At 48.9% G+C, this 25801-nt stretch overlaps 1 protein-coding gene across 1 annotated transcript in view; it reads right to left on the bottom strand.

Moving 5' to 3' along the window:
* Nucleotides 1-4000: 4000 nt before the first annotated feature.
* Nucleotides 4001-25801, bottom strand: part of mcu (mitochondrial calcium uniporter) — a 142214-nt gene continuing 120413 nt past the window's right edge. The window contains exons 4-9 of the mRNA XM_071391371.1: nucleotides 18894-19064; nucleotides 11832-11936; nucleotides 10604-10764; nucleotides 8692-8895; nucleotides 7918-8034; nucleotides 4001-7041 (exon numbers count right to left, since the gene is read on the bottom strand). Of these exons, the coding sequence (XP_071247472.1) occupies nucleotides 6958-7041; nucleotides 7918-8034; nucleotides 8692-8895; nucleotides 10604-10764; nucleotides 11832-11936; nucleotides 18894-19064 (842 nt within the window). The 3' untranslated portion in view covers nucleotides 4001-6957. The remainder of the gene's footprint in view (nucleotides 7042-7917; nucleotides 8035-8691; nucleotides 8896-10603; nucleotides 10765-11831; nucleotides 11937-18893; nucleotides 19065-25801) is intronic.

Raw genomic sequence — 25801 nt, 5'->3', positions numbered from 1 at the left:
GAAGAGGTCTACCCCCTCCAATTAACAGAAGAGGTCTACCCCCTCCAATTAACAGAAGAGGTCTACCCCCTCCAATTAACAGAAGAGCTCTACCCCCTCCAATTAACAGAAGAGCTCTACCCCCTCCAATTAACAGAAGAGCTCTACCCCCTCCAATTAACAGAAGAGCTCTACCCCCTCCAATTAACAGAAGAGCTCTACCCCCTCCAATTAACAGAAGAGCTCTACCCCCTCCAATTAACAGAAGAGGTCTACCCCCTCCAATTAACAGAAGAGGTCTACCCCCTCCAATTAACAGAAGAGGTCTACCCCCTCCAATTAACAGAAGAGGTCTACCCCCTCCAATTAACAGAAGAGGTCTACCCCCTCCAATTAACAGAAGAGATCTACCCCCTCCAATTAACAGAAGAGATCTACCCCCTCCAATTAACAGAAGAGATCTACCCCCTCCAATTAACAGAAGAGATCTACCCCCTCCAATTAACAGAAGAGGTCTACCCCCTCCAATTAACAGAAGAGGTCTACCCCCTCCAATTAACAGAAGAGGTCTACCCCCTCCAATTAACAGAAGAGGTCTACCCCCTCCAATTAACAGAAGAGGTCTACCCCCTCCAATTAACAGAAGAGGTCTACCCCCTCCAATTAACAGAAGAGGTCTACCCCCTCCAATTAACAGAAGAGGTCTACCCCCTCCAATTAACAGAAGAGGTCTACCCCCTCCAATTAACAGAAGAGGTCTACCCCCTCCAATTAACAGAAGAGGTCTACCCCCTCCAATTAACAGAAGAGGTCTACCCCCTCCAATTAACAGAAGAGGTCTACCCCCTCCAATTAACAGAAGAGGTCTACCCCCTCCAATTAAAAGAAGAGGTCTACCCCCTCCAATTAACAGAAGAGGTCTACCCCCTTCCAATTAACAGAAGAGGTCTACCCCCTTCCAATTAACAGAAGAGGTCTACCCCCTCCAATTAACAGAAGAGGTCTACCCCCTCCAATTAACAGAAGAGGTCTACCCCCTCCAATTAACAGAAGAGGTCTACCCCCTCCAATTAACAGAAGAGGTCTACCCCCTCCAATTAACAGAAGAGGTCTACCCCCTCCAATTAACAGAAGAGGTCTACCCCCTCCAATTAACAGAAGAGGTCTACCCCCTCCAATTAACAGAAGAGGTCTACCCCCTCCAATTAACAGAAGAGGTCTACCCCCTCCAATTAACAGAAGGGGTCTACCCCCTCCAATTAACAGAAGGGGTCTACCCCCTCCAATTAACAGAAGAGCTCTACCCCCTCCAATTAACAGAAGAGGTCTACCCCCTCCAATTAACAGAAGAGCTCTACCCCCTCCAATTAACAGAAGAGGTCTACCCCCTCCAATTAACAGAAGAGATCTACCCCCTCCAATTAACAGAAGAGATCTACCCCCTCCAATTAACAGAAGAGGTCTACCCCCTCCAATTAACAGAAGAGGTCTACCCCCTCCAATTAACAGAAGAGGTCTACCCCCTCCAATTAACAGAAGAGGTCTACCCCCTCCAATTAACAGAAGAGGTCTACCCCCTCCAATTAACAGAAGAGGTCTACCCCCTCCAATTAACAGAAGAGGTCTACCCCCTCCAATTAACAGAAGAGGTCTACCCCCTCCAATTAACAGAAGGGGTCTACCCCCTCCAATTAACAGAAGGGGTCTACCCCCTCCAATTAACAGAAGAGGTCTACCCCCTCCAATTAACAGAAGAGGTCTACCCCCTCCAATTAACAGAAGAGGTCTACCCCCTCCAATTAACAGAAGAGGTCTACCCCCTCCAATTAACAGAAGAGGTCTACCCCCTCCAATTAACAGAAGGGGTCTACCCCCTCCAATTAACAGAAGAGGTCTACCCCCTCCAATTAACAGAAGAGGTCTACCCCCTCCAATTAACAGAAGAGGTCTACCCCCTCCAATTAACAGAAGAGGTCTACCCCCTCCAATTAACAGAAGAGGTCTACCCCCTCCAATTAACAGAAGAGCTCTACCCCCTCCAATTAACAGAAGAGCTCTACCCCCTCCAATTAACAGAAGAGCTCTACCCCCTCCAATTAACAGAAGAGGTCTACCCCCTCCAATTAACAGAAGAGGTCTACCCCCTCCAATTAACAGAAGAGCTCTACCCCCTCCAATTAACAGAAGAGCTCTACCCCCTCCAATTAACAGAAGAGCTCTACCCCCTCCAATTAACAGAAGAGCTCTACCCCCTCCAATTAACAGAAGAGCTCTACCCCCTCCAATTAACAGAAGAGGTCTACCCCCTCCAATTAACAGAAGAGGTCTACCCCCTCCAATTAACAGAAGAGGTCTACCCCCTCCAATTAACAGAAGAGGTCTACCCCCTCCAATTAACAGAAGAGGTCTACCCCCTCCAATTAACAGAAGAGGTCTACCCCCTCCAATTAACAGAAGAGGTCTACCCCCTCCAATTAACAGAAGGGGTCTACCCCCTCCAATTAACAGAAGAGGTCTACCCCCTCCAATTAACAGAAGAGGTCTACCCCCTCCAATTAACAGAAGAGGTCTACCCCCTCCAATTAACAGAAGAGGTCTACCCCCTCCAATTAACAGAAGAGGTCTACCCCCTCCAATTAACAGAAGAGGTCTACCCCCTCCAATTAACAGAAGAGGTCTACCCCCTCCAATTAACAGAAGGGGTCTACCCCCTCCAATTAACAGAAGAGGTCTACCCCCTCCAATTAACAGAAGAGGTCTACCCCCTCCAATTAACAGAAGAGGTCTACCCCCTCCAATTAACAGAAGAGGTCTACCCCCTCCAATTAACAGAAGAGGTCTACCCCCTCCAATTAACAGAAGGGGTCTACCCCCTCCAATTAACAGAAGAGGTCTACCCCCTCCAATTAACAGAAGAGCTCTACCCCCTCCAATTAACAGAAGAGCTCTACCCCCTCCAATTAACAGAAGAGCTCTACCCCCTCCAATTAACAGAAGGGGTCTACCCCCTCCAATTAACAGAAGGGGTCTACCCCCTCCAATTAACAGAAGAGGTCTACCCCCTCCAATTAACAGAAGAGGTCTACCCCCTCCAATTAACAGAAGGGGTCTACCCCCTCCAATTAACAGAAGGGGTCTACCCCCTCCAATTAACAGAAGGGGTCTACCCCCTCCAATTAACAGAAGGGGTCTACCCCCTCCAATTAACAGAAGAGGTCTACCCCCTCCAATTAACAGAAGAGGTCTACCCCCTCCAATTAACAGAAGAGCTCTACCCCCAAGCCAATCCCCACAACTGACGTAACAACATAGATATGGCTTTGTTTGATCAACCAGCAGAACATGAACCTGGGTTTGATCGCTTGTATCGAGAGTAACAACAACAGCGTGTCAATAACGCTCCTACTACACATTCACGTGTATTCTACCATCCTGTAGCATCCGTGTACTCTACCCTGTCTGCCTGGCTGTCTATCAGGGGGAGGGAGGAGGGGGGGGGGGCAGTTACTTGGAACAGCTACTAGGACCAGTGGGAGGAGAGAACTTTGGAACGGAACAGCCTTGTTTGTGTGAATGAACCTCAAGCACACAGTTTATACTTCTACTATCTGCAGCGTCGGTTTTTAATGACAGGTTATTGATTGAGGCGATCGAATGGTTAAGTCATAGGTCATATAGAGGGTGACAGGAGACCTTTTACAAAACCCTCATTGGGCATCAACTGACATTAATTTGGACATGTTCTGTTCACATGTGAACCATTGATATCATGTCATTGAAATATGCGTTGCGTTGCATGCTGTCTGAAGCCAAGACCAATTCAGAACAAGTTATGTCCGTGTTTTTTATTTTATTTTTTTAGAACAAATCAATTATACTTATTTGTTCTCGTCACAATGAAAAAAGCATGCACATCGGATCTGAGACATTCCCTGTAAAAGTTCAGTCTATTTTCTAGTTTTCAGGAGAAATGGTTTATTTTGGAAAATTGCTTTTCTTTTGCAGCAACAATGCATCAGTATTATGTTTGTGTGTGTGTGTGTGTGTGTGTGTGTGTGTGTGTGTGTGTGTGTGTGTGTGTGTGTGTGTGTGTGTGTGTGTGTGTGTGTGTGTGTGTGTGTGTGTGTGTGTGTGTGTGTGTGATCTCTGTTTTATGTTCCTTGGCTTAAATGATGTCCTACAAAACCTCACATACAGACGGAGAAGATTCATCATTGAACAACCTGCAATGTCGCACACACACACAGGTACACAACATATCATATATTACAATATTAATATGTCTCTTTCTTTATATCCACACAATTAGGTTACTGTGAAAAATGTGAGCATATTCAGAAATGGTACACGGTCGGGCCACAGCTGTTTGTGAGGGTTCTACGGGGTACACCGTTGCTGTTTGTGAGGGTTCTACGCGATACATCGTTGCTGTTTGTGAGGGTTCTACGGGGAACATCGTTGCTGTTTGTGAGGGTTCTACGGGGAACACCGTTGCTGTTTGTGAGGGTTCTACGGGGAACATCGTTGCTGTTTGTGAGGGTTCTACGGGGAACATCGTTGCTGTTTGTGAGGGTTCTACGGGGAACATCGTTGCTGTTTGTGAGGGTTCTACGGGGAACATCGTTGCTGTTTGTGAGGGTTCTACGGGGTACATCGTTGCTGTTTGTGAGGGTTCTACGGGGTACATCGTTGCTGTTTGTGAGGGTTCTACGCGATACATCATTGCTGTTTGTGAGGGTTCTACGATGTTCTCTTGGCTGATATGAGTTACAGTGTAGTTGGAAGGAATTGTAGGATATGCGAGTGGCACGCAGAATCTCTCTGACAGAAATCCTTCTAGGAACTCGTCTATTCTGCTGCTGCTTGTGTTTGTGGATGATGGATGTATGTCTATGAAGCCTTGGTGGGTTATATTGGTGGTAGTAGAATGATAACCGTGTGTGAGAGACGGAGTGGGAAGACCTATTGATACGGGGGTCCTGTATGGTTGAGACATTACTAAAGAGATACAGATATGGTATATTAACTATATTTTCTGATATAGGATGTTAAAGAGAGAGCTCCTCCCCCCACTGAATGATCTAAACCTCCTCTACCTTCATTGGGATTGATTGTATATTGTTTCTCATAACAAATATTGCTTCTAAAATAAAACATCTGGGAATATTAGAACACACAGTGATGTTGTTATCGGAAGTACTATCCTCCAATCCCGGCGCAGCATGTTACAGGAAACAGGAAGTTGATAGGAAGTCAACAACAGGAATAGGAAGTGAGGTGTGGTCACCTGACCTCAACTCCGTCTATCCACTTCCTGTAAAGGCTGTGACAAGCTGAAAGGCTCCTGATAAAAGGTCCTTGTCATCATAGCAATATGCTCTGTGGGTAGCTGTACTTCAGGCAGAGAGGGCGGGAACTGGAAACAGACTTTGGCAGGGTTGGCCACAGCCAATCAGACGAGACAAGAGGGGTCGGCCAAGGTCAAAGTTCACGGTCACCTGGAGGTCACAGGAACCCTTGTCCAATCACAGCCATGTCCTCCGAGCATGCAGAGGTCAGAGGGCTGAGATTAAAGGTCAGGGGGTAGAGCTAGAGGATGAATCTTTGTAAACGTGAATTCGTAGGACACAGACGTCCCGAAGCCCCATAGGAGTGGTGTGTGTGTGTTTGAATGCTGGACTGTGGGCCTAGCTAACAAATAGATAAAGCAACTGTTAAGTGGCTTGGGGTTGGAGTCCCGGGATATCACCACACACACTTATAGACGTGTCCATTTGTCTGCCCCCGTCCCCTCCGCCTCCTCTGTAACTCCTCACACTGCAGCGTGCCACTTCCTGTACGTCCCCTAGAGCTTCCTGCAGGCTGTCCTGAAGTCCTGTTGCATATCCATAGCACCCAGTTTCATCATAATCTCCACCCCCAGACACAATTCGATTCACTTTCTGTTCTTTCTAAACCTCCTCTACAGATGGGTTGACTTTATCATTTGAGTTTTCAAGTCAGAGAAATTTAAAAAAGGAGAAAATGTAAAAAGAAAAACTCCCACGGTCGGTCGCTAAAGGGAAGGGTTTGTTTAACAAAGAGGATTAAAGGTGGACGGATGGAGAGAGAGGAGGGTAAGAGGGTAAGGAAAGGAGGGATGGAGGAGCGGAGGAGGGTAAGGAAAGGAGGGATGGAGGAGCGGAGGAGCGTAAGGAAAGGAGGGATGGAGAGAGGAGGGGGGTAAGGAAAGGAGGGATGGAGGAGCGGAGGAGGGTAAGGAAAGGAGGGATGGAGGAGCGTAAGGAAAGGAGGGATGGAGGAGCGTAAGGAAAGGAGGAATGGAGAGAGGAGGGGGGTAAGGAAAGGAGGGATGGATGGAGGAGCGGAGGAGGGTAAGGAAAGGAGGGATGGAGGAGCAGAGGAGCGTAAGGAAAGGAGGGATGGAGAGAGGAGGGGGGTAAGGAAAGAAGGAAAGGAGGGATGGAGGAGCGGAGGAGGGTAAGGAAAGGAGGGATGGAGGAGCGTAAGGAAAGGAGGGATGGAGGAGCGTAAGGAAAGGAGGGATGGAGAGAGGAGGGGGGTAAGGAAAGGAGGGATGGAGGAGCGGAGGAGGGTAAGGAAAGGAGGGATGGAGAGAGGAGGGGGGTAAGGAAAGGAGGGATGGATGGAGGAGCGGAGGAGGGTAAGGAAAGGAGGGATGGAGAGAGGAGGAGGGTAAGGAAAGGAGGGATGGAGGAGCAGAGGGTAAGGAAAGGAGGGATGGAGGAGCGGAGGGTAAGGAAAGGAGGGATGGAGGAGCAGAGGGTAAGGAAAGGAGGGATGGAGGAGCAGAGGGTAAGGAAAGGAGGGATGGAGGAGCAGAGGGTAAGGAAAGGAGGGATGGAGGAGAGGAAGAGGGATGGAGGAGGGTAAGGAAAGGAGGGATAGAGGAGCGGAGGAGGGATGGAGGAGCGGAGGGAGAGATGAAGAAAGCAGAGGAGGACATCACTCTTCCCATCAATCTTTGCTGGAGGCGGTGAGTTGCTGGACAGGGAGTTGGAGCTGGAGGGGATCCCTCAGGCGTTTCAGATCTAACTCCACCTGGGGGGGGGGGAATAATATGAGAAAGGTGTGAATTCCTTCTACAATTGTTATTTTTTTGTCATAACGTTTCCATCCAGATTATGAAACCATAACAACAGTACATTTTGTGTAGACATGTTAATGTTTGTTCATGTGTGTTCATGTGTGCATGCCTGTGTCTGTGTGGTTGGTGTCGGGGTTAGTGTCTGGGTTGGGGTTGGTGTCGGGGTCGGTGTTAGTGTCGGGGTCGATGTTAGTGTTAGTGTTGGTGTTGGTGTCGGTGTCGGGGTCAGTAACGGGGTCGGTGTCGGTGTCGGGGTCGGTGTCGGGGTCGGTGTCGGGGTCGGTAACGGTGTCAGTGTCAGTGTCGGTGTCGGTGTTAGTGTCGGTGTCGGGGTCGGTGTTAGTGTCGGGGTCGGTGTCAGTGTCGGGGTCGGTGTCAGTGTCGGGGTCGGTGTCAGTGTCGGGGTCGGTGTCAGTGTCGGGGTCGGTGTCAGTGTCGGGGTCGGTGTTAGTGTCGGGGTCGGTGTTAGTGTCGGTGTTAGTGTCGGGGTCGGTGTTGGTGTCGGGGTCGGTGTTAGTGTCGGGGTCGGTGTTAGTGTCGGGGTCGGTGTTAGTGTCGGTGTTAGTGTTGGTGTCGGGGTTAGTGTCGGGGTTGGTGTTAGTGTCGGGGTCGGTGTTAGTGTCGGTGTCGGGGTTAGTGTTAGTGTCGGGGTTAGTGTCGGGGTTAGTGTTAGTGTCGGGGTTAGTGTCGGGGTTAGTGTTAGTGTCGGGGTTAGTGTCGGGGTTGGTGTCGGGGTTAGTGTTAGTGTCGGGGTTAGTGTCGGGGTTGGTGTCGGGGTTAGTGTTGGGGTTGGTGTCGGGGTTAGTGTCGGGGTTAGTGTTAGTGCCTACCTCAGCGATAGAGTCCTTCAGCTCGTTGTACTTGTAGATGTCAAAACGTTGTCTCTTCACCCCCTTGTGGAAGAACAGCAGGTACTGTCTGTCCCTGGCGTCAGGGTAGAGGTACTCCTACAGGACAGGGGACATTCTGTCACAATAACAGAACTAGACCTACTCCAGAATGCTACAACTTCTACTAAGGAAAATACTGTATACATACTGTAACCCAACAGGGAAAGGAGGACACATCCATGAATGAACCAAACATGAATGAACCAAACGTGAATGAACCAAACATGAATAAACCAAACGTAAATGAATCAAACATGAATGAACCAAACTTAAATGAACCAAACATGAATGAACCAAACATGAATAAACCAAACGTGAATGAACCAAACATGAATAAACCAAACATGAATAAACCAAACGTAAATGAATCAAACATGAATGAACCAAACGTAAATGAATCAAACATGAATGAACCAAACTTAAATGAACCAAACATGAATGAATCAAACATGAATGAACCAAACGTAAATGAATCAAACATGAATGAACCAAACATGAATGAACCAAACATGAATGAACAAACATGAATGAACCAAACGTAAATGAACCAAACGTAAATGAACCAAACGTAAATGAACCAAACATGAATGAACCTGCTCCAAAAACGCTACTAGAATACACAAAGACTAGTGCTTAGTCTCAACACACAAACACAGTCTGGCCCTGTAAAAGGCTTGGATTTGCTGTGTGCTATAGAGGGTGTGTGTGTGTTACCTGGCGTGTGAGTACATAGTAGGAGTACATAGCCATGGCGGTGGCGTAGGTAATGAAGTAGGTGACAGGCTCCATGATATCCCAGGAGTACTCCCACCAGGTGAGGCGCGCCAGGATCCCAAACTGTGTTGCCATGTAGGCCATACCCCCCCACAGCACCCAGGTGGTACGACGCTCCGCCTTACGACTCAGCTCCTCCCTCACCTGGGCAAACAGCCAATCAGAGACAGCCATCAGTCATAAAAAAAGGCACACCATTGGCCCACTGTAGCTCAGTTGTTAGAGCATGGTGCTTGCAACACCAGGAAGACGGGTTTGATTCCCGGGACCACCCATTCGCAAAACATGTATCCAGGCATGACTGTATGAATGAAGGACATTTTTCCCCCCGGGTCAAATCGCCAATTGGTAACCCATCCCTTATGAGAATAATTGACACATAAACAAACATTACAATGATTCACTATGGTAATTACTGATCATTCTTCTTCCGGTGTTCGATGCACTGCACATCGCATAAAGAGTCAAACATTAAGTTGCTTTGGATAAAAGCATCAGCTAAAAGACTTATATAATCACTCACTACTGTCAAACATCCTATCACTCACTACCGTTAAACACCTTATCACTCACTACCTTCAAACATCGTTATCCCTCACTACTGTCAAACACCTTATCACTCACTACCGTTAAACACCGTATCACTCACTACCTTCAAACACCTTCATCCCTCACTACCTTCAAACACCTTCATCCCTCACTACCTTCAAACATCTTATCACTCACTACCTTCAAACATCTTATCACTCACTACCGTTAAACACCTTATCACTCACTACCTTCAAACATCTTCATCCCTCACTACCTTCAAACATCTTATCACTCACTACCTTCAAACATCTTATCACTCACTACCGTTACACACCTTATCCCTCACTACCTTCAAACACCTTCATCCCTCACTACCTTCAAACATCTTATCACTCACTACCTTCAAACATCTTATCACTCACTACCTTCAAACATCTTCATCCCTCACTACCTTCAAACACCTTATCACTCACTACCGTCAAACATCTTATCACTCACTACCGTTACACACCTTATCCCTCACTACCTTCAAACATCTTTATCCCTCACTACCTTCAAACATCTTTATCCCTCACTACCTTCAAACATCTTCATCCCTCACTACCTTCAAACATCTTTACCCCTCACTACAATCCATTGATTTGTGAATAACTCTCCCAATGTGCTGGCTTGTGTCCATCCTTCCATTGGGAGTAAAGTGCTGAATACAGTCGTATTGACCCTTTTCTATCTCCCCATGTTAACCATGCAGTTCTCTATCCCCCCATGTTAACCATGCAGTTCTCTATCCCCCCATGTTAACCATGCAGTTCTCTATCCCCCCATGTTAACCATGCAGTTCTCTATCCCCCCATGTTAACCATGCAGTTCTCTATCTCCCCATGTTAACCATGCAGTTCTCTATCCCCCCATGTTAACCATGCAGTTCTCTATCCCCCCATGTTAACCATGCAGTTCTCTATCCCCCCATGTTAACCATGCAGTTCTCTATCTCCCCATGTTAACCATGCAGTTCTCTATCCCCCCATGTTAACCATGCAGTTCTCTATCTCCCCATGTTAACCATGCAGTTCTCTATCTCCCCATGTTAACCATGCAGTTCTCTATCCCCCCATGTTAAACATTAACATTTACATTACATTTAAGTCATTTAGCAGACGCTCTTATCCAGAGCGACTTACAACTAACTAACTTACAGTTAACTAATTAACCATGTAGTGAATGTAATTCTAAACACAGCAATTCATGTCCAACAGAAGACAGAAAAAAAGTGATATTTCCAAATGTATTTAATGCCAATAAATGACTGTGTGTACAGTACCTTCTCCAGAGGACGTAGCTGTGAGTTGAGGTCCTCCAGTCTGACCACCAGTTCCTTCTCTTTACTAAGCTGATGTTCTTCTATACGCATGGTGGTGTAGAGCTGCTGGACCAGGAACTTCACGTCGTTCAGACGCTCTGCCTCATCATTGGCTAGGAGATCTACAGACACACACAGAGGGTTAGAAGGTAGACACAGACAGACAGACAGACAGACAGGCTCTGCCTCATCATTGGCTAGGAGATCTACAGAGACACACAGAGGGTTAGAAAGTAGAAACAGACAGACAGGCTCCGCCTCCTCAGAGGTCAGACATGTTAACACACCATTTCTCACACACACACACCACACACCACACACCACACACACACACACACACACACACACACACACACAAGGCCATCCAGGTCATCAGAAGGGATCAGTCAATTAATTCTACTTATGAGTAAACATTCCATAACTGCATGTGACAGTTAATCACCAACCTTGGCGTTATACTTGTTCAAACAACACACAGCTGGTGGCAGTATGCCACAGGAATCACTTCAGATCCATTGCGAAATGTAACGTTTGTGCATGTCCTCAAGACATTGGGAGATACTGTCTAAACTGGCCACTAAGGAACAAAAAAATAAAAAATACAAAACACAAACGAGTGTCCCACACTGAGATTGAACCTGCGCTCTACGGAGCGGGAGCTCACAACTTTTTACCCCTCTGCCATCTGTCCACAACGATTTAGCAAGCCCAGTCGCAATTAACGCCCAAACTTAACCGTGGAGTTTGTTTTAGTGCGCCTACATTTAACACATTTATCACAGAATTTGGGGTTTATCCAAGGACGTTGGGACATGAAGTCAGACTGGGATATCTTGTTGAAGTATACACCCTTTCAGTTTGTTTACCAACTCATAGAAGTAGTAGAAGAAGAAAATGAACTACTTCAAAATGGAGATGGCCTCAATGGCGCGGCCCATGCTTAAACACAGACGCCATAGTGGGACAGATACAGCGTTATGATGTCTATACATCTCTATGGTATATAAAATAAAAAAGGAAGGCAGACATTGTTTATCTAAGTCTATGAAAGACAGACAGACAGACAGACAGACAGACAGACCAGACAGGCAGACAGGCAGACAGGCAGACAAATGCCTACTTTCACCTCTTAAAAGTATGAAGCACAAAATAAATGTGTTTTCATCTCCTGAGCCCTGGTAAATCTCACCTCTTCGTGGCGGCCTCACCAGGTGCGTAACGTCGTTGATGACCAGGTTGAAATCATCCAACAGCAGGATGTCTATACCTGTAGAAGAGGCTACCCTCGCCCCATCTGGAGGGAGGGAGAGAGGAGGGAGGGGTGGGGGGGGGGGGGAGGGAGGGGGGGGGGGGGAGAGGGATGGGGGGGGGGAGGGAAGGGGGGGGGGGGGGATGGGGGGGAGGATGGGAGGGAGAAGGAAGGTGAGGGGAAGGGTGAGGGGGGGAAGGAGGGAGGGAGAAGGGAGGGGAAGGGGGGAGAGAGGGGGGGGAAGAGGGGAGGGAGGGAGAAGGGGGGGAGAGGGGGAAGGGGGGAGAAGGGGGGGAGAGGGGGAGGGAGAAGGGGGGGGGGGGATAGAAAGGGATATCAGTCATGTGACCATGCACCGAAACACTCTGCTACTTGAAAAACACACTTCACATCCTCCTCATTTCATGGCAGTAACATTAAGCCCATTTCTCTGGCTTGTCTCCCAACTGGCACCCTATTCCCTACATAGTGCACTACTTTTAACCAGGGACAATAGGGCTCTGGTCAGAAGTTGTGCACTATAAGGGTTGAAATAGGGAGCTATGTGAATGTAGAATAGGCTCTGAGACCAGCCCTGAGTCCTTCTAATGGAGATCGTGTCTGTGTCCCAAATGTGCATCCTATTCCCTAGGCAGTACACTACTTTTGATCAGATCCCTATCGGTAGTAGTGCACTAATTAGGGAATAGGGTGTCATTTGGGAGGCAGTTCAGATATCATAGCCTCAGAGGGAAGACATCTGCACCACTTGTTAGAGGATAATGAGCACCATCGGTAGAGGAGACAGGCTTCGTCCTGAATGGTACCCTATTCCATATAGAGGGCACTACTCCTGACCACTAAATAGGAAATAGGGTGCCATTTGGGAAGCATTTAAATAATAATGAGCATCGGACTGAATGGGTATTGTGGCAATATGCCTGAATACTGATTGTACAGCGTGGGGAACTAGTGTCTACATCAGGGATGGGCAACTTTGATGGGGGGGCACTCATCATGAGGGGCAGCCGTTAACTAGTGTCTACAACAACCAGGATTAATACTGACAGTACAGAGTGGTTAACTAGTGTCAACAACAACCAGGATTAATACTGATAGTACAGAGTGGTTAACTAGTGTCAACAACAACCAGGATTAATACTGACAGTACAGAGTGGTTAACTAGTGTCTACAACAACCAGGATTAATACTGATAGTACAGAGTGGTTAACTAGTGTCAACAACAACCAGGATTAATACTGATAGAACAGAGTGGTTAACTAGTGTCTACAACAACCAGGATTAATACTGATAGTACAGAGTGGTTATAACTAGTGTCAACAACAACCAGGATTAATACTGATAGAACAGAGTGGTTAACTAGTGTCTACAACAACCAGGATTAATACTGATAGAACAGAGTGGTTAACTAGTGTCTACAACAACCAGGATTAATACTGATAGAACAGAGTGGTTAACTAGTGTCAACAACAACCAGGATTAATACTGATAGTACAGAGTGGTTATAACTAGTGTCAACAACAACCAGGATTAATACTGATAGTACAGAGTGGTTAACTAGTGTCAACAACAACCAGGATTAATACTGATAGAACAGAGTGGTTAACTAGTGTCTACAACAACCAGGATTAATACTGACAGTACAGAGTGGTTAACTAGTGTCTACAACAACCAGGATTAATACTGATAGAACAGAGTGGTTATAACTAGTGTCAACAACAACCAGGATTAATACTGATAGTACAGAGTGGTTAACTAGTGTCAACAACAACCAGGATTAATACTGACAGTACAGAGTGGTTAACTAGTGTCTACAACAACCAGGATTAATACTGATAGAACAGAGTGGTTAACTAGTGTCTACAACAACCAGGATTAATACTGATAGAACAGAGTGGTTAACTAGTGTCTACAACAACCAGGATTAATACTGATAGTACAGAGTGGTTAACTAGTGTCAACAACAACCAGGATTAATACTGACAGTACAGAGTGGTTAACTAGTGTCAACAACAACCAGGATTAATACTGATAGAACAGAGTGGTTAACTAGTGTCAACAACAACCAGGATTAATACTGATAGTACAGAGTGGTTAACTAGTGTCAACAACAACCAGGATTAATACTGACAGAACAGAGTGGTTAACTAGTGTCAACAACCAGGATTAATACTGACAGAAGAGAGTGGTTAACTAGTGTCAACAACAACCAGGATTAATACTGACAGAACAGAGTGGTTAACTAGTGTCTACAACAACCAGGATTAATACTGACAGAACAGAGTGGTTAACTAGTGTCAACAACAACCAGGATTAATACTGATAGAACAGAGTGGTTAACTAGTGTCTACAACAACCAGGATTAATACTGACAGAACAGAGTGGTTAACTAGTGTCAACAACAACCAGGATTAATACTGATAGAACAGAGTGGTTAACTAGTGTCAACAACAACCAGGATTAATACTGACAGTACAGAGTGGTTAACTAGTGTCAACAACAACCAGGATTAATACTGACAGTACAGAGTGGTTAACTAGTGTCAACAACAACCAGGATTAATACTGACAGTACAGAGTGGTTAACTAGTGTCTACAACAACCAGGATTAATACTGATAGTACAGAGTGGTTAACTAGTGTCAACAACAACCAGGATTAATACTGATAGTACAGAGTGGTTAACTAGTGTCAACAACAACCAGGATTAATACTGACAGAACAGAGTGGTTAACTAGTGTCAACAACAACCAGGATTAATACTGATAGAACAGAGTGGTTAACTAGTGTCTACAACAACCAGGATTAATACTGATAGAACAGAGTGGTTAACTAGTGTCAACAACAACCAGGATTAATACTGATAGAACAGAGTGGTTAACTAGTGTCTACAACAACCAGGATTAATACTGATAGAACAGAGTGGTTAACTAGTGTCAACAACAACCAGGATTAATACTGACAGAACAGAGTGGTTAACTAGTGTCTACAACAACCAGGATTAATACTGATAGAACAGAGTGGTTAACTAGTGTCAACAACAACCAGGATTAATACTGACAGTACAGAGTGGTTAACTAGTGTCAACAACAACCAGGATTAATACTGACAGAACAGAGTGGTTAACTAGTGTCTACAACAACCAGGATTAATACTGATAGAACAGAGTGGTTAACTAGTGTCTACAACCAGGATTAATACTGATAGAACAGAGTGGTTAACTAGTGTCAACAACAACCAGGATTAATACTGATAGAACAGAGTGGTTAACTAGTGTCTACAACAACCAGGATTAATACTGACAGTACAGAGTGGTTAACTAGTGTCAACAACAACCAGGATTAATACTAATAGAACAGAGTGGTTAACTAGTGTCAACAACAACCAGGATTAATACTGACAGTACAGAGTGGTTAACTAGTGTCAACAACAACCAGGATTAATACTGACAGAACAGAGTGGTTAACTAGTGTCTACAACAACCAGGATTAATACTGATAGAACAGAGTGGTTAACTAGTGTCAACAACAACCAGGATTAATACTGACAGAACAGAGTGGTTAACTAGTGTCAACAACAACCAGGATTAATACTGACAGTACAGAGTGGTTAACTAGTGTCTACAACAACCAGGATTAATACTGATAGTACAGAGTGGTTAACTAGTGTCAACAACAACCAGGATTAATACTGATAGTACAGAGTGGTTAACTAGTGTCAACAACAACCAGGATTAATACTGACAGTACAGAGTGGTTAACTAGTGTCAACAACAACCAGGATTAATACTGATAGAACAGAGTGGTTAACTAGTGTCTACAACAACCAGGATTAATACTGATAGAACAGAGTGGTTAACTAGTGTCAACAACAACCAGGATTAATACTGATAGAACAGAGTGGTTAACTAGTGTCTACAACAACCAGGATTAATACTGATAGAACAGAGTGGTTAACTAGTGTCAACAACAACCAGGATTAATACTGACAGAACAGAGTGGTTAACTAGTGTCTACAACAACCAGGATTAATACTGATAGAACAGAGTGGTTAACTAGTGTCAACAACAACCAGGATTAATACTGACAGTACAGAGTGGTTAACTAGTGTCAACAACAACCAGGATTAATACTGACAGAACAGAGTGGTTAACTAGTGTCTACAACAACCAGGATTAATACTGATAGAACAGAGTGGTTAACTAGTGTCAACAACAACCAGGATTAATACTGACAGTACAGAGTGGTTAACTAGTGTCTACAACCAGGATTAATACTGATAGAACAGAGTGGTTAACTAGTGTCAACAACAACCAGGACTAATACTGATAGAACAGAGTGGTTAACTAGTGTCTACAACAACCAGGATTAATACTGACAGTACAGAGTGGTTAACTAGTGTCTACAACCAGGATTAATACTGATAGAACAGAGTGGTTAACTAGTGTCAACAACAACCAGGATTAATACTGATAGAACAGAGTGGTTAACTAGTGTCAACAACAACCAGGATTAATACTGACAGTACAGAGTGGTTAACTAGTGTCTACAACCAGGATTAATACTGATAGAACAGAGTGGTTAACTAGTGTCAACAACAACCAGGATTAATACTGACAGTACAGAGTGGTTAACTAGTGTCTACAACAACCAGGATTAATACTGACAGTACAGAGTGGTTAACTAGTGTCTACAACCAGGATTAATACTGATAGAACAGAGTGGTTAACTAGTGTCAACAACAACCAGGATTAATACTGACAGTACAGAGTGGTTAACTAGTGTCTACAACAACCAGGATTAATACTGACAGAACAGAGTGGTTAACTAGTGTCAACAACAACCAGGATTAATACTGACAGAACAGAGTGGTTAACTAGTGTCAACAACAACCAGGATTAATACTGATAGAACAGAGTGGTTAACTAGTGTCTACAACAACCAGGATTAATACTGATATAACAGAGTGGTTAACTAGTGTCTACAACAACCAGGATTAATACTGATAGAACAGAGTGGTTAACTAGTGTCAACAACAACCAGGATTAATACTGACAGTACAGAGTGGTTAACTAGTGTCTACAACCAGGATTAATACTGATAGAACAGAGTGGTTAACTAGTGTCAACAACAACCAGGATTAAAGCAAGTTTTTTTTCACCTTTGTTTAACCAGGTAGGCTAGTTGAGAACAAGTTCTCATTTACAACTGCGACCTGGCCAAGATAAAGCATAGCAGTGCGACACAAACAACAACACAGAGTTACACATGGAATAAACAAACATACAGTCAATAATACAATAGAAAAAGTCTATATACAGTGTGTGCAAATGAAGTAAGATTAGGGAGGTGAGGCAATAAATAGGCCGTAGTGGCGAAATAATTACAATTGATCAAATAAACACTGGAGTGATGGATGTGCAGAAGATGAGTGTGCAAGTAGAGATACTGGGGTGCAAAGGAGCAAAAAAACAAAACAAAAAAACAGTATGGGGATGAGGTAGTTGGATGGGCTATTTACAGATGGGCTATGTACAGGTGCAGTGAACTGTGAGCTGCTCTGACAGCTGGTGCTTATAGTTAGTGAGGGAGATAAGTCTCCAGCTTCAGTGATTTTTGCAGTTCGTTCCAGTCATTGGCAGCAGAGAACTGGAAGAAAAGGCGGCCGAAGGAGGAATTGGCTTTGGGGGTGACCAGTGAAATATACCTGCTGGAGCGCGTGCTACGGGTGGGTGCTGCTATGGTGACCAGTGAGCTGAGACAAGGCGGGGCTTTACCTAGCAAAGACTTATAAATGACCTGGAGCCAGTGGGTTTGGCGACGAATATGAAGTGAGGGCCAGCCAACGAGAGCATATAGGTCGCAGTGGTGGGTAGTATATGGGGCTTTGGTGACAAAATGGATGGCACTGTGATAGACTGCATCCAATTTGCTGAGTAGAGTGTTGGAGGCTATTTTGTAAATGACATCGCCGAAGTCGAGGATTGGTAGGATGGTCAGTTTTACGAGGGTATGTTTGGCAGCATGAGTGAAGGAGGCTTTGTTGCAAAATAGGAAGCCGATTCTAGATTTAATTTTGGATTGGAGATGTTTAATGTGAGTCTGGAAGGAGAGTTTACAGTCTAACTAGACATCTAGGTATTTGTAGTTGTCCACATATTCTAAGTCAGAACCGTCCAGAGTAGTGATGCTGGACGGGCGGGCAGGTGCAGGCAGCGATCGGTTGAAGAGCATGCATTTCGATTTACTAGCATTTAAGAGCAGTTGGAGGCCACGGAAGGAGAGTTGTAGGGCATTGAAGCTTGTCTGGAGGTTTGTTAACACAGTGTCCAAAGAAGGGCCAGAAGTATACAGAATGGTGTCGTCTGCGTAGAGGTGGATCAGAGAATCACCAGCAGCAAGAGCAACATCATTGATGTATACAGAGAAGAGAGTCGGCCCGAGGATTGAACCCTGTGGCACCCCCATAGAGACTGCCAGAGGCCCGGACAACAGACCCTCCGATTTGACACACTGAACTCTGTCTGATAAGTAGTTGATGAACCAGACGAGGCAATCATTTGAGAAACCAAGGCTGTTGAGTCTGCCGATAAGAATGTGGTGATTGACAGAGTCGAAAGCCTTGGCCAGGTCGATGAAGACGGCTGCACAGTACTGTCTCTTATCGATGGCGGTTATGATATCGTTTAGGACCTTGAGCGTGGCTGAGGTGCACCCATGACCAGCTCGGAAACCAGATTGCATAGCGGAGAAGGAACGGTGCGATTCGAAATGGACGATGATCTGTTTGTTAACTTGGCTTTCGAAGACCTTAGAAAGGCAGGGTAGGATAGATATGTGTGTGTGTGTGTATATGTATGTGTGTGTGTGTGTGTGCATGTATATATACACATGTGTGTGTGTGCGTGTATATACAGTATGTGTGTGTGTGTGTGTGTGTGTGTGTGTGTGTGTGTGTGTGTGTGTGTGTGTGTGTGTGTGTGTGTGTGTATATATGTGTGTTACCTGTAGAGTAGATGGCTACTCGGTCGATGCCCCTGTCCTCCGTCTGCAGCTGTGTGAGGAACACCCCAACACAGTCACTGAGGGGCTTCAGAGTGAACTGGCATCGCTCTCTACGGGACGGCAAACTGACCGAGATCACCGGCAGTCCATTCTGGTACACCACCGTCACCTCTGGAGGGGGGCAGGAGACAACATCAACAACAACGTAAATAACAATTACACCACCGTCTCCTCTGGAGGGGGCAGGAGACAACAACATCAACAACGTAAATAACAATTACACCACCGTCACCTCTGGAGGGGGGCAGGAGACAACAACATCAACAACGTAAATAACAATTACACCACCGTCACCTGTGGAGGGGGCAGGAGACAACAACATCAACAACGTAAATAACAATTACACCACCGTCACCTCTGGAGGGGGCAGGAGACAACAACATGATTTCATACACCAACACTCCTGTACCCCTCCCCCATTCCCTTAGCTACTGTACCCCTCCCCCATTCCCTTAGCTACTGTACCCCTCACCCCTCCCCCATTCCCTTAGCTACTGTACCCCTCCCCCATTCCCTTAGCTACTGTACCCCTCCCCCATTCCCTTAGCTACTGTACCCCTCACCCCTCCCCCATTCCCTTAGCTACTGTACCCCTCCCCCCTCCCCCATTCCCTTAGCTACTGTACCCCTCACCACTCCCCCATTCCCTTAGCTACTGTACCCCTCCCCCCTCCCCCATTCCCTTAGCTACTGTACCCCTCCCCCCTCCCCCATTCCCTTAGCTACTGTACCCCTCCCCCCTCCCCCATTCCCTTAGCTAATGTACCCCTCCCCCTCCCCATTCCCTTAGCTAATGTACCCCTCACCCCTCCCCCATTCCCTTAGCTACTGTACCCCTCCCCCTTCCCTTAGCTACTGTACCCCTCACCCCTCCCCCATTCCCTTAGCTAATGTACCCCTCCCCCCTCCCCCATTCCCTTAGCTACTGTACCCCTCCCCCCTCCCCCATTCCCTTAGCTACTGTACCCCTCCCCCCTCCCCCATTCCCTTAGCTACTGTACCCCTCCCCCCTCCCCCATTCCCTTAGCTACTGTACCCCTCACCCCTCCCCCATTCCCTTAGCTACTGTACCCCTCACCACTCCCCCATTCCCTTAGCTACTGTCCCACTCCCCCATTCCCTTATCTACTGTACCCCTCCCCCCTCCCCCATTCCCTTAGCTACTGTACCCCTCCCCCTTCCCCCATTCCCTTAGCTACTGTACCCCTCACCACTCCCCCATTCCCTTAGCTACTGTACCCCTCCCCCATTCCCTTAGCTACTGTACCCCTCCCCCCTTCCCTTATCTACTGTACCCCTCCCCCCTCCCCCATTCCCTTAGATAATTTACCCCCCCCCCTCCCCCATTCCCTTAGCTACTGTACCCCTCCCCCCTCCCCCATTCCCTTAGCTACTGTACCCCTCACCACTCCCCCATTCCCTTAACTACTGTACCCCTCACCACTCCCCCATTCCCTTAGCTACTGTACCCCTCCCCCATTCCCTTAGCTACTGTACCCCTCCCCCATTCCCTTAGCTACTGTACCCCTCACCCATTCCCTTAGCTACTGTACCCCTTCCCCCTCCCCTTAGCTACTGTACCCCTTCCCCCTCCCCTTAGCTACTGTACCCCTCACCCATTCCCTTAGCTACTGTACCCCTTCCCCTCCCCTTAGCTACTGTACCCCTCCCCCATTCCCTTAGCTACTGTACCCCTCCCCCATTCCCTTAGCTACTGTACCCCTTCCCCCTCCCCTTAGCTACTGTACCCCTCACCCCTTCCCCCTCCCCTTAGCTACTCTACCCCTCCCCCATTCCCTTAGCTACTGTACCCCTCCCCCATTCCCTTAGCTACTGTACCCCTCCCCATTCCCTTAGCTACTGTACCCCTCCCCCTCCCCCATTCCCTTAGCTACTGTACCCCTCACCACTCCCCCATTCCCTTAACTACTGTACCCCTCACCACTCCCCCATTCCCTTAGCTACTGTACCCCTCCCCATTCCCTTAGCTACTGTACCCCTCCCCCATTCCCTTAGCTACTGTACCCCTCACCCATTCCCTTAGCTACTGTACCCCTTCCCCCTCCCCTTAGCTACTGTACCCCTTCCCCCTCCCCTTAGCTACTGTACCCCTCACCCATTCCCTTAGCTACTGTACCCCTTCCCCCTCCCCTTAGCTACTGTACCCCTCCCCCATTCCCTTAGCTACTGTACCCCTCCCCCCTCCCCCATTCCCTTAGCTACTGTACCCCTCACCCCTCCCCCATTCCCTTAGCTACTGTACCCCTCACCACTCCCCCATTCCCTTAGCTACTGTCCCACTCCCCCATTCCCTTATCTACTGTACCCCTCCCCCCTCCCCCATTCCCTTAGCTACTGTACCCCTCCCCCTTCCCCCATTCCCTTAGCTACTGTACCCCTCACCACTCCCCCATTCCCTTAGCTACTGTACCCCTCCCCCATTCCCTTAGCTACTGTACCCCTCCCCCCTTCCCTTATCTAATGTACCCCTCCCCCCTCCCCATTCCCTTAGATAATTTACCCCCCCCCCTCCCCCATTCCCTTAGCTACTGTACCCCTCCCCCCTCCCCCATTCCCTTAGCTACTGTACCCCTCACCACTCCCCCATTCCCTTAACTACTGTACCCCTCACCACTCCCCCATTCCCTTAGCTACTGTACCCCTCCCCCATTCCCTTAGCTACTGTACCCCTCCCCCATTCCCTTAGCTACTGTACCCCTCACCCATTCCCTTAGCTACTGTACCCCTTCCCCCTCCCCTTAGCTACTGTACCCCTTCCCCCTCCCCTTAGCTACTGTACCCCTCACCCATTCCCTTAGCTACTGTACCCCTTCCCCCTCCCCTTAGCTACTGTACCCCTCCCCCATTCCCTTAGCTACTGTACCCCTCCCCCATTCCCTTAGCTACTGTACCCCTTCCCCCTCCCCTTAGCTACTGTACCCCTCACCCCTTCCCCCTCCCCTTAGCTACTGTACCCCTCCCCCATTCCCTTAGCTACTGTACCCCTCCCCCATTCCCTTAGCTACTGTACCCCTCCCCCATTCCCTTAGCTACTGTACCCCTTCCCCCTCCCCTTAGCTACTGTACCCCTCCCCCTCCCCTTAGCTACTGTACCCCTTCCCCCTCCCCTTAGCTACTGTACCCCTCCCCCTCCCCTTAGCTACTGTACCCCTTCCCCCTCCCCTTAGCTACTGTACCCCTTCCCCCTCCCCTTAGCTACTGTACCCCTCCCCCATTCCCTTAGCTACTGTACCCCTCCCCCATTCCCTTAGCTACTGTACCCCTCCCCCATTCCCTTAGCTACTGTACCCCTCACCCATTCCCTTAGCTACTGTACCCCTCCCCCATTCCCTTAGCTACTGTACCCCTCCCCCATTCCCTTAGCTACTGTACCCCTTCCCCCTCCCCTTAGCTACTGTAACCCTCCCCCATTCCCTTAGCTACTGTACCCCTCCCCCCTCCCCTTAGCTACTGTACCCCTCCCCCATTCCCTTAGCTACTGTACCCCTCACCCATTCCCTTAGCTACTGTACCCCTTCCCCCTCCCCTTAGCTACTGTACCCCTTCCCCCTCCCCTTAGCTACTGTACCCCTCCCCCATTCCCTTAGCTACTGTACCCCTCCCCCATTCCCTTAGCTACTGTACCCCTCCCCCATTCCCTTAGCTACTGTACCCCTCCCCCATTCCCTTAGCTACTGTACCCCTCACCCATTCCCTTAGCTACTGTACCCCTTCCCCCTCCCCTTAGCTACTGTACCCCTTCCCCCTCCCCTTAGCTACTGTACCCCTCACCCATTCCCTTAGCTACTGTACCCCTTCCCCCTCCCCTTAGCTACTGTACCCCTCCCCCATTCCCTTAGCTACTGTACCCCTCACCCATTCCCTTAGCTACTGTACCCCTTCCCCCTCCCCTTAGCTACTGTACCCCTTCCCCCTCCCCTTAGCTACTGTACCCCTCACCCATTCCCTTAGCTACTGTACCCCTTCCCCTCCCCTTAGCTACTGTACCCCTCCCCCCATTCCCTTAGCTACTCTACCTCCCCCCCATTCCCTTAGCTACTGTACCCCTTCCCCCTCCCCTTGGCTCCTGTACCCCTCACCCCTTCCCCCTCCCCTTAGCTACTGTACCCCTCACCCATTCCCTTATCTACTGTACCCCTCCCCCCTCCCCCATTCCCTTCAGCTACTGTACCCCTCCCCCTTCCCCCATTCCCTTAGCTACTGTACCCCTCACCACTCCCCCATTCCCTTAGCTACTGTTGCCCCTCCCCCCTCCCCCCATTCCCTTAGCTACTGTACCCCTCACCACTCCCCCATTCCCTGACTAGCTGCTACCCCTCCCCCTCCCCCATTCCCTTAGCTACTGTACGCCTCCCCCTCCCCCATTCCCTTAGCTACTCCACCCCTCACCACTGCCCCATTCCCTTAGCTACTGTACCCCTCCCCCCTCCCCCATTCCCTTAGCTACTGTACCCCTCCCCATTCCCTTAGCTACTCTGCCCCTTCCCCCATTCCCTTAGCTACTCTCTGTACCCCTCCCCCCTCCCCTTAGCTACTGTACCCCTCACCACTCCCCCATTCCCTTAGCTACTGTACCCCGCCCCCCTCCCCCTTCCCTTAGCTACTGTACCCCTCACCACTCCCCCATTCCCTTAGCTACTGTACCCCTCAGCCCCATTCCCTTAGCTACTGTACCCCTCACCCCTCCCCCATTCCCTTAGCTACTGTACCCCTCACCACTCCCCCATTCCCTTAGCTACTGTACCCCTCCCCACTCCCCCATTCCGTTAGCTACTGTACCCCTCACCCCTCCCCCATTCCCTTAGCTACTGTACCCCTCCCCCCTCCCCCATTCCCTTAGCTACTGTACCCCCCCCTTCCCTTATCTACTGTACCCCTCCCCTCCCATTCCCTTAGCTCTGTCCCTCCCCCTCCCCCATTCCCTTATCTACTGTACCCCTCACCACTCCCCCATTCCCTTAGCTACTGTACCCCTCCCCCATTCCCTTAGCTACTGCCCCCTCCCCATTCCCTTAGCTACTGTACCCCTCCCCCCATTCCCTTAGCTACTGTACCCCTCACCCCTCCCCCATTCCCTTAGCTACTGTACCCCTCCCCCCATTCCCTTAGCTACTGTACCCCTCCCCCATTCCCTTAGCTACTGTACCCCTCACCCCTCCCCCATTCCCTTAGCTACTGTACCCCTCCCCCCTCCCCCATTCCCTTAGCTACTGTACCCTCACCACTCCCCCATTCCCTTAGCTACTGTACCCCTCCCCCTCCCCCATTCCCTTAGCTACTGTACCCCTCCCCCCTCCCCCATTCCCTTAGCTACTGTACCCCTCCCCCCTCCCCCATTCCCTTAGCTAATGTACCCCCCCCCTCCCCATTCCCTTAGCTAATGTACCCCTCACCCCTCCCCCATTCCCTTAGCTACTGTACCCCTCCCCCCTTCCCTTATCTACTGTACCCCTCACCCCTCCCCCATTCCCTTAGCTAATGTACCCCTCCCCCCTCCCCATTCCCTTAGCTACTGTACCCCTCCCCCTCCCCCATTCCCTTAGGCATGCACCCCTCCCCATTCCCTGAGCCACTAAACTCTAACCCCTCCCCATCCCCAGCAATGCAAACCCTCTCCTTCTCCCTGAATCCCATGTACCCCACCCTCCCCCATCCCCTTAGGCCTACCAAATTCCTTCCCCCTCCCCATTCCCTCAGCCACTGCACCCCTCCCCCTTCCCCCATCTCACGCAGCCTCTCTCCCCTTCCCCCATTCCCTCAGCCACTGTACCCCTCTCCCTTCCCCATTCCCTTAGCTACTGTACCCCACCCTTCCCCATTCCCTTAGCTACTGTACCCCTCACCACTCCCCCATTCCCTTAGCTACTGTCCCCCATTCCCTTAGCTACTGTACCCCTCACCCCTCCCCCATTCCCTTAGCATACTGTACCCCTCCCCCCTCCTCCCCCTACGCCACCGTACCCCTCACCCCTTCCCCCACTCCCTCTCAGCCTACTCGCCCCTCCCCCCCTCCCCATTCCCTTAAGCCACTGTACCCCTCCCCTCCCCCATTCCCTTAGCTACCGCACCCCTCCCATTCCCTTAGCTATCCCTTCCCCTCCCCTTAGCTACCGCACCCCTCCCCTCCCCTTAGCTACTGTACCCCTTCGCCTCCCCTTAGCCCCTGCACCCCTCCCCCCTCCCCTTAGCTACTGTACCCCTCACCACTCCCCCATCCCCTCAGCCACTGTACCCACTCCCCCATTCCCTTATCTACTGTACCCCTCCCCCCTCCCCCATTCCCTTAGCTACTGTACCCCTCCCCCTTCCCCCATTCCCTTAGCTACTGTACCCCTCACCACTCCCCCATTCCCTTAGCTACTGTACCCCTCCCCCCTCCCCCATTCCCTTAGCTACTGTACCCCTCACCACTCCCCCATTCCCTTAGCTACTGTACCCCTCCCCCCTCCCCCATTCCCTTAGCTACTGTACGCCTCCCCCCTCCCCCATTCCCTTAGCTACTCCACCCCTCACCACTCCCCCATTCCCTTAGCTACTGTACCCCTCCCCCCTCCCCCATTCCCTTAGCTACTGTACCCCTCCCCCATTCCCTTAGCTACTGTACCCCTCCCCCATTCCCTTAGCTACTGTACCCCTCCCCCCTCCCCTTAGCTACTGTACCCCTCACCACTCCCCCATTCCCTTAGCTACTGTACCCCACCCCCCTCCCCCATTCCCTTAGCTACTGTACCCCTCACCACTCCCCCATTCCCTTAGCTACTGTACCCCTCACCACTCCCCCATTCCCTTAGCTACTGTACCCCTCCCCCCTCCCCCATTCCCTTAGC

The sequence above is a fragment of the Salvelinus alpinus genome, chromosome 3 (assembly GCF_045679555.1).
Source record: "Salvelinus alpinus chromosome 3, SLU_Salpinus.1, whole genome shotgun sequence".
Classification (NCBI taxonomy): Eukaryota; Metazoa; Chordata; class Actinopteri; order Salmoniformes; family Salmonidae; genus Salvelinus; species Salvelinus alpinus.
The sequence above is the reverse complement of the archived record's forward strand: the minus strand, read 5'-3'. Positions and strand labels throughout refer to the sequence as shown.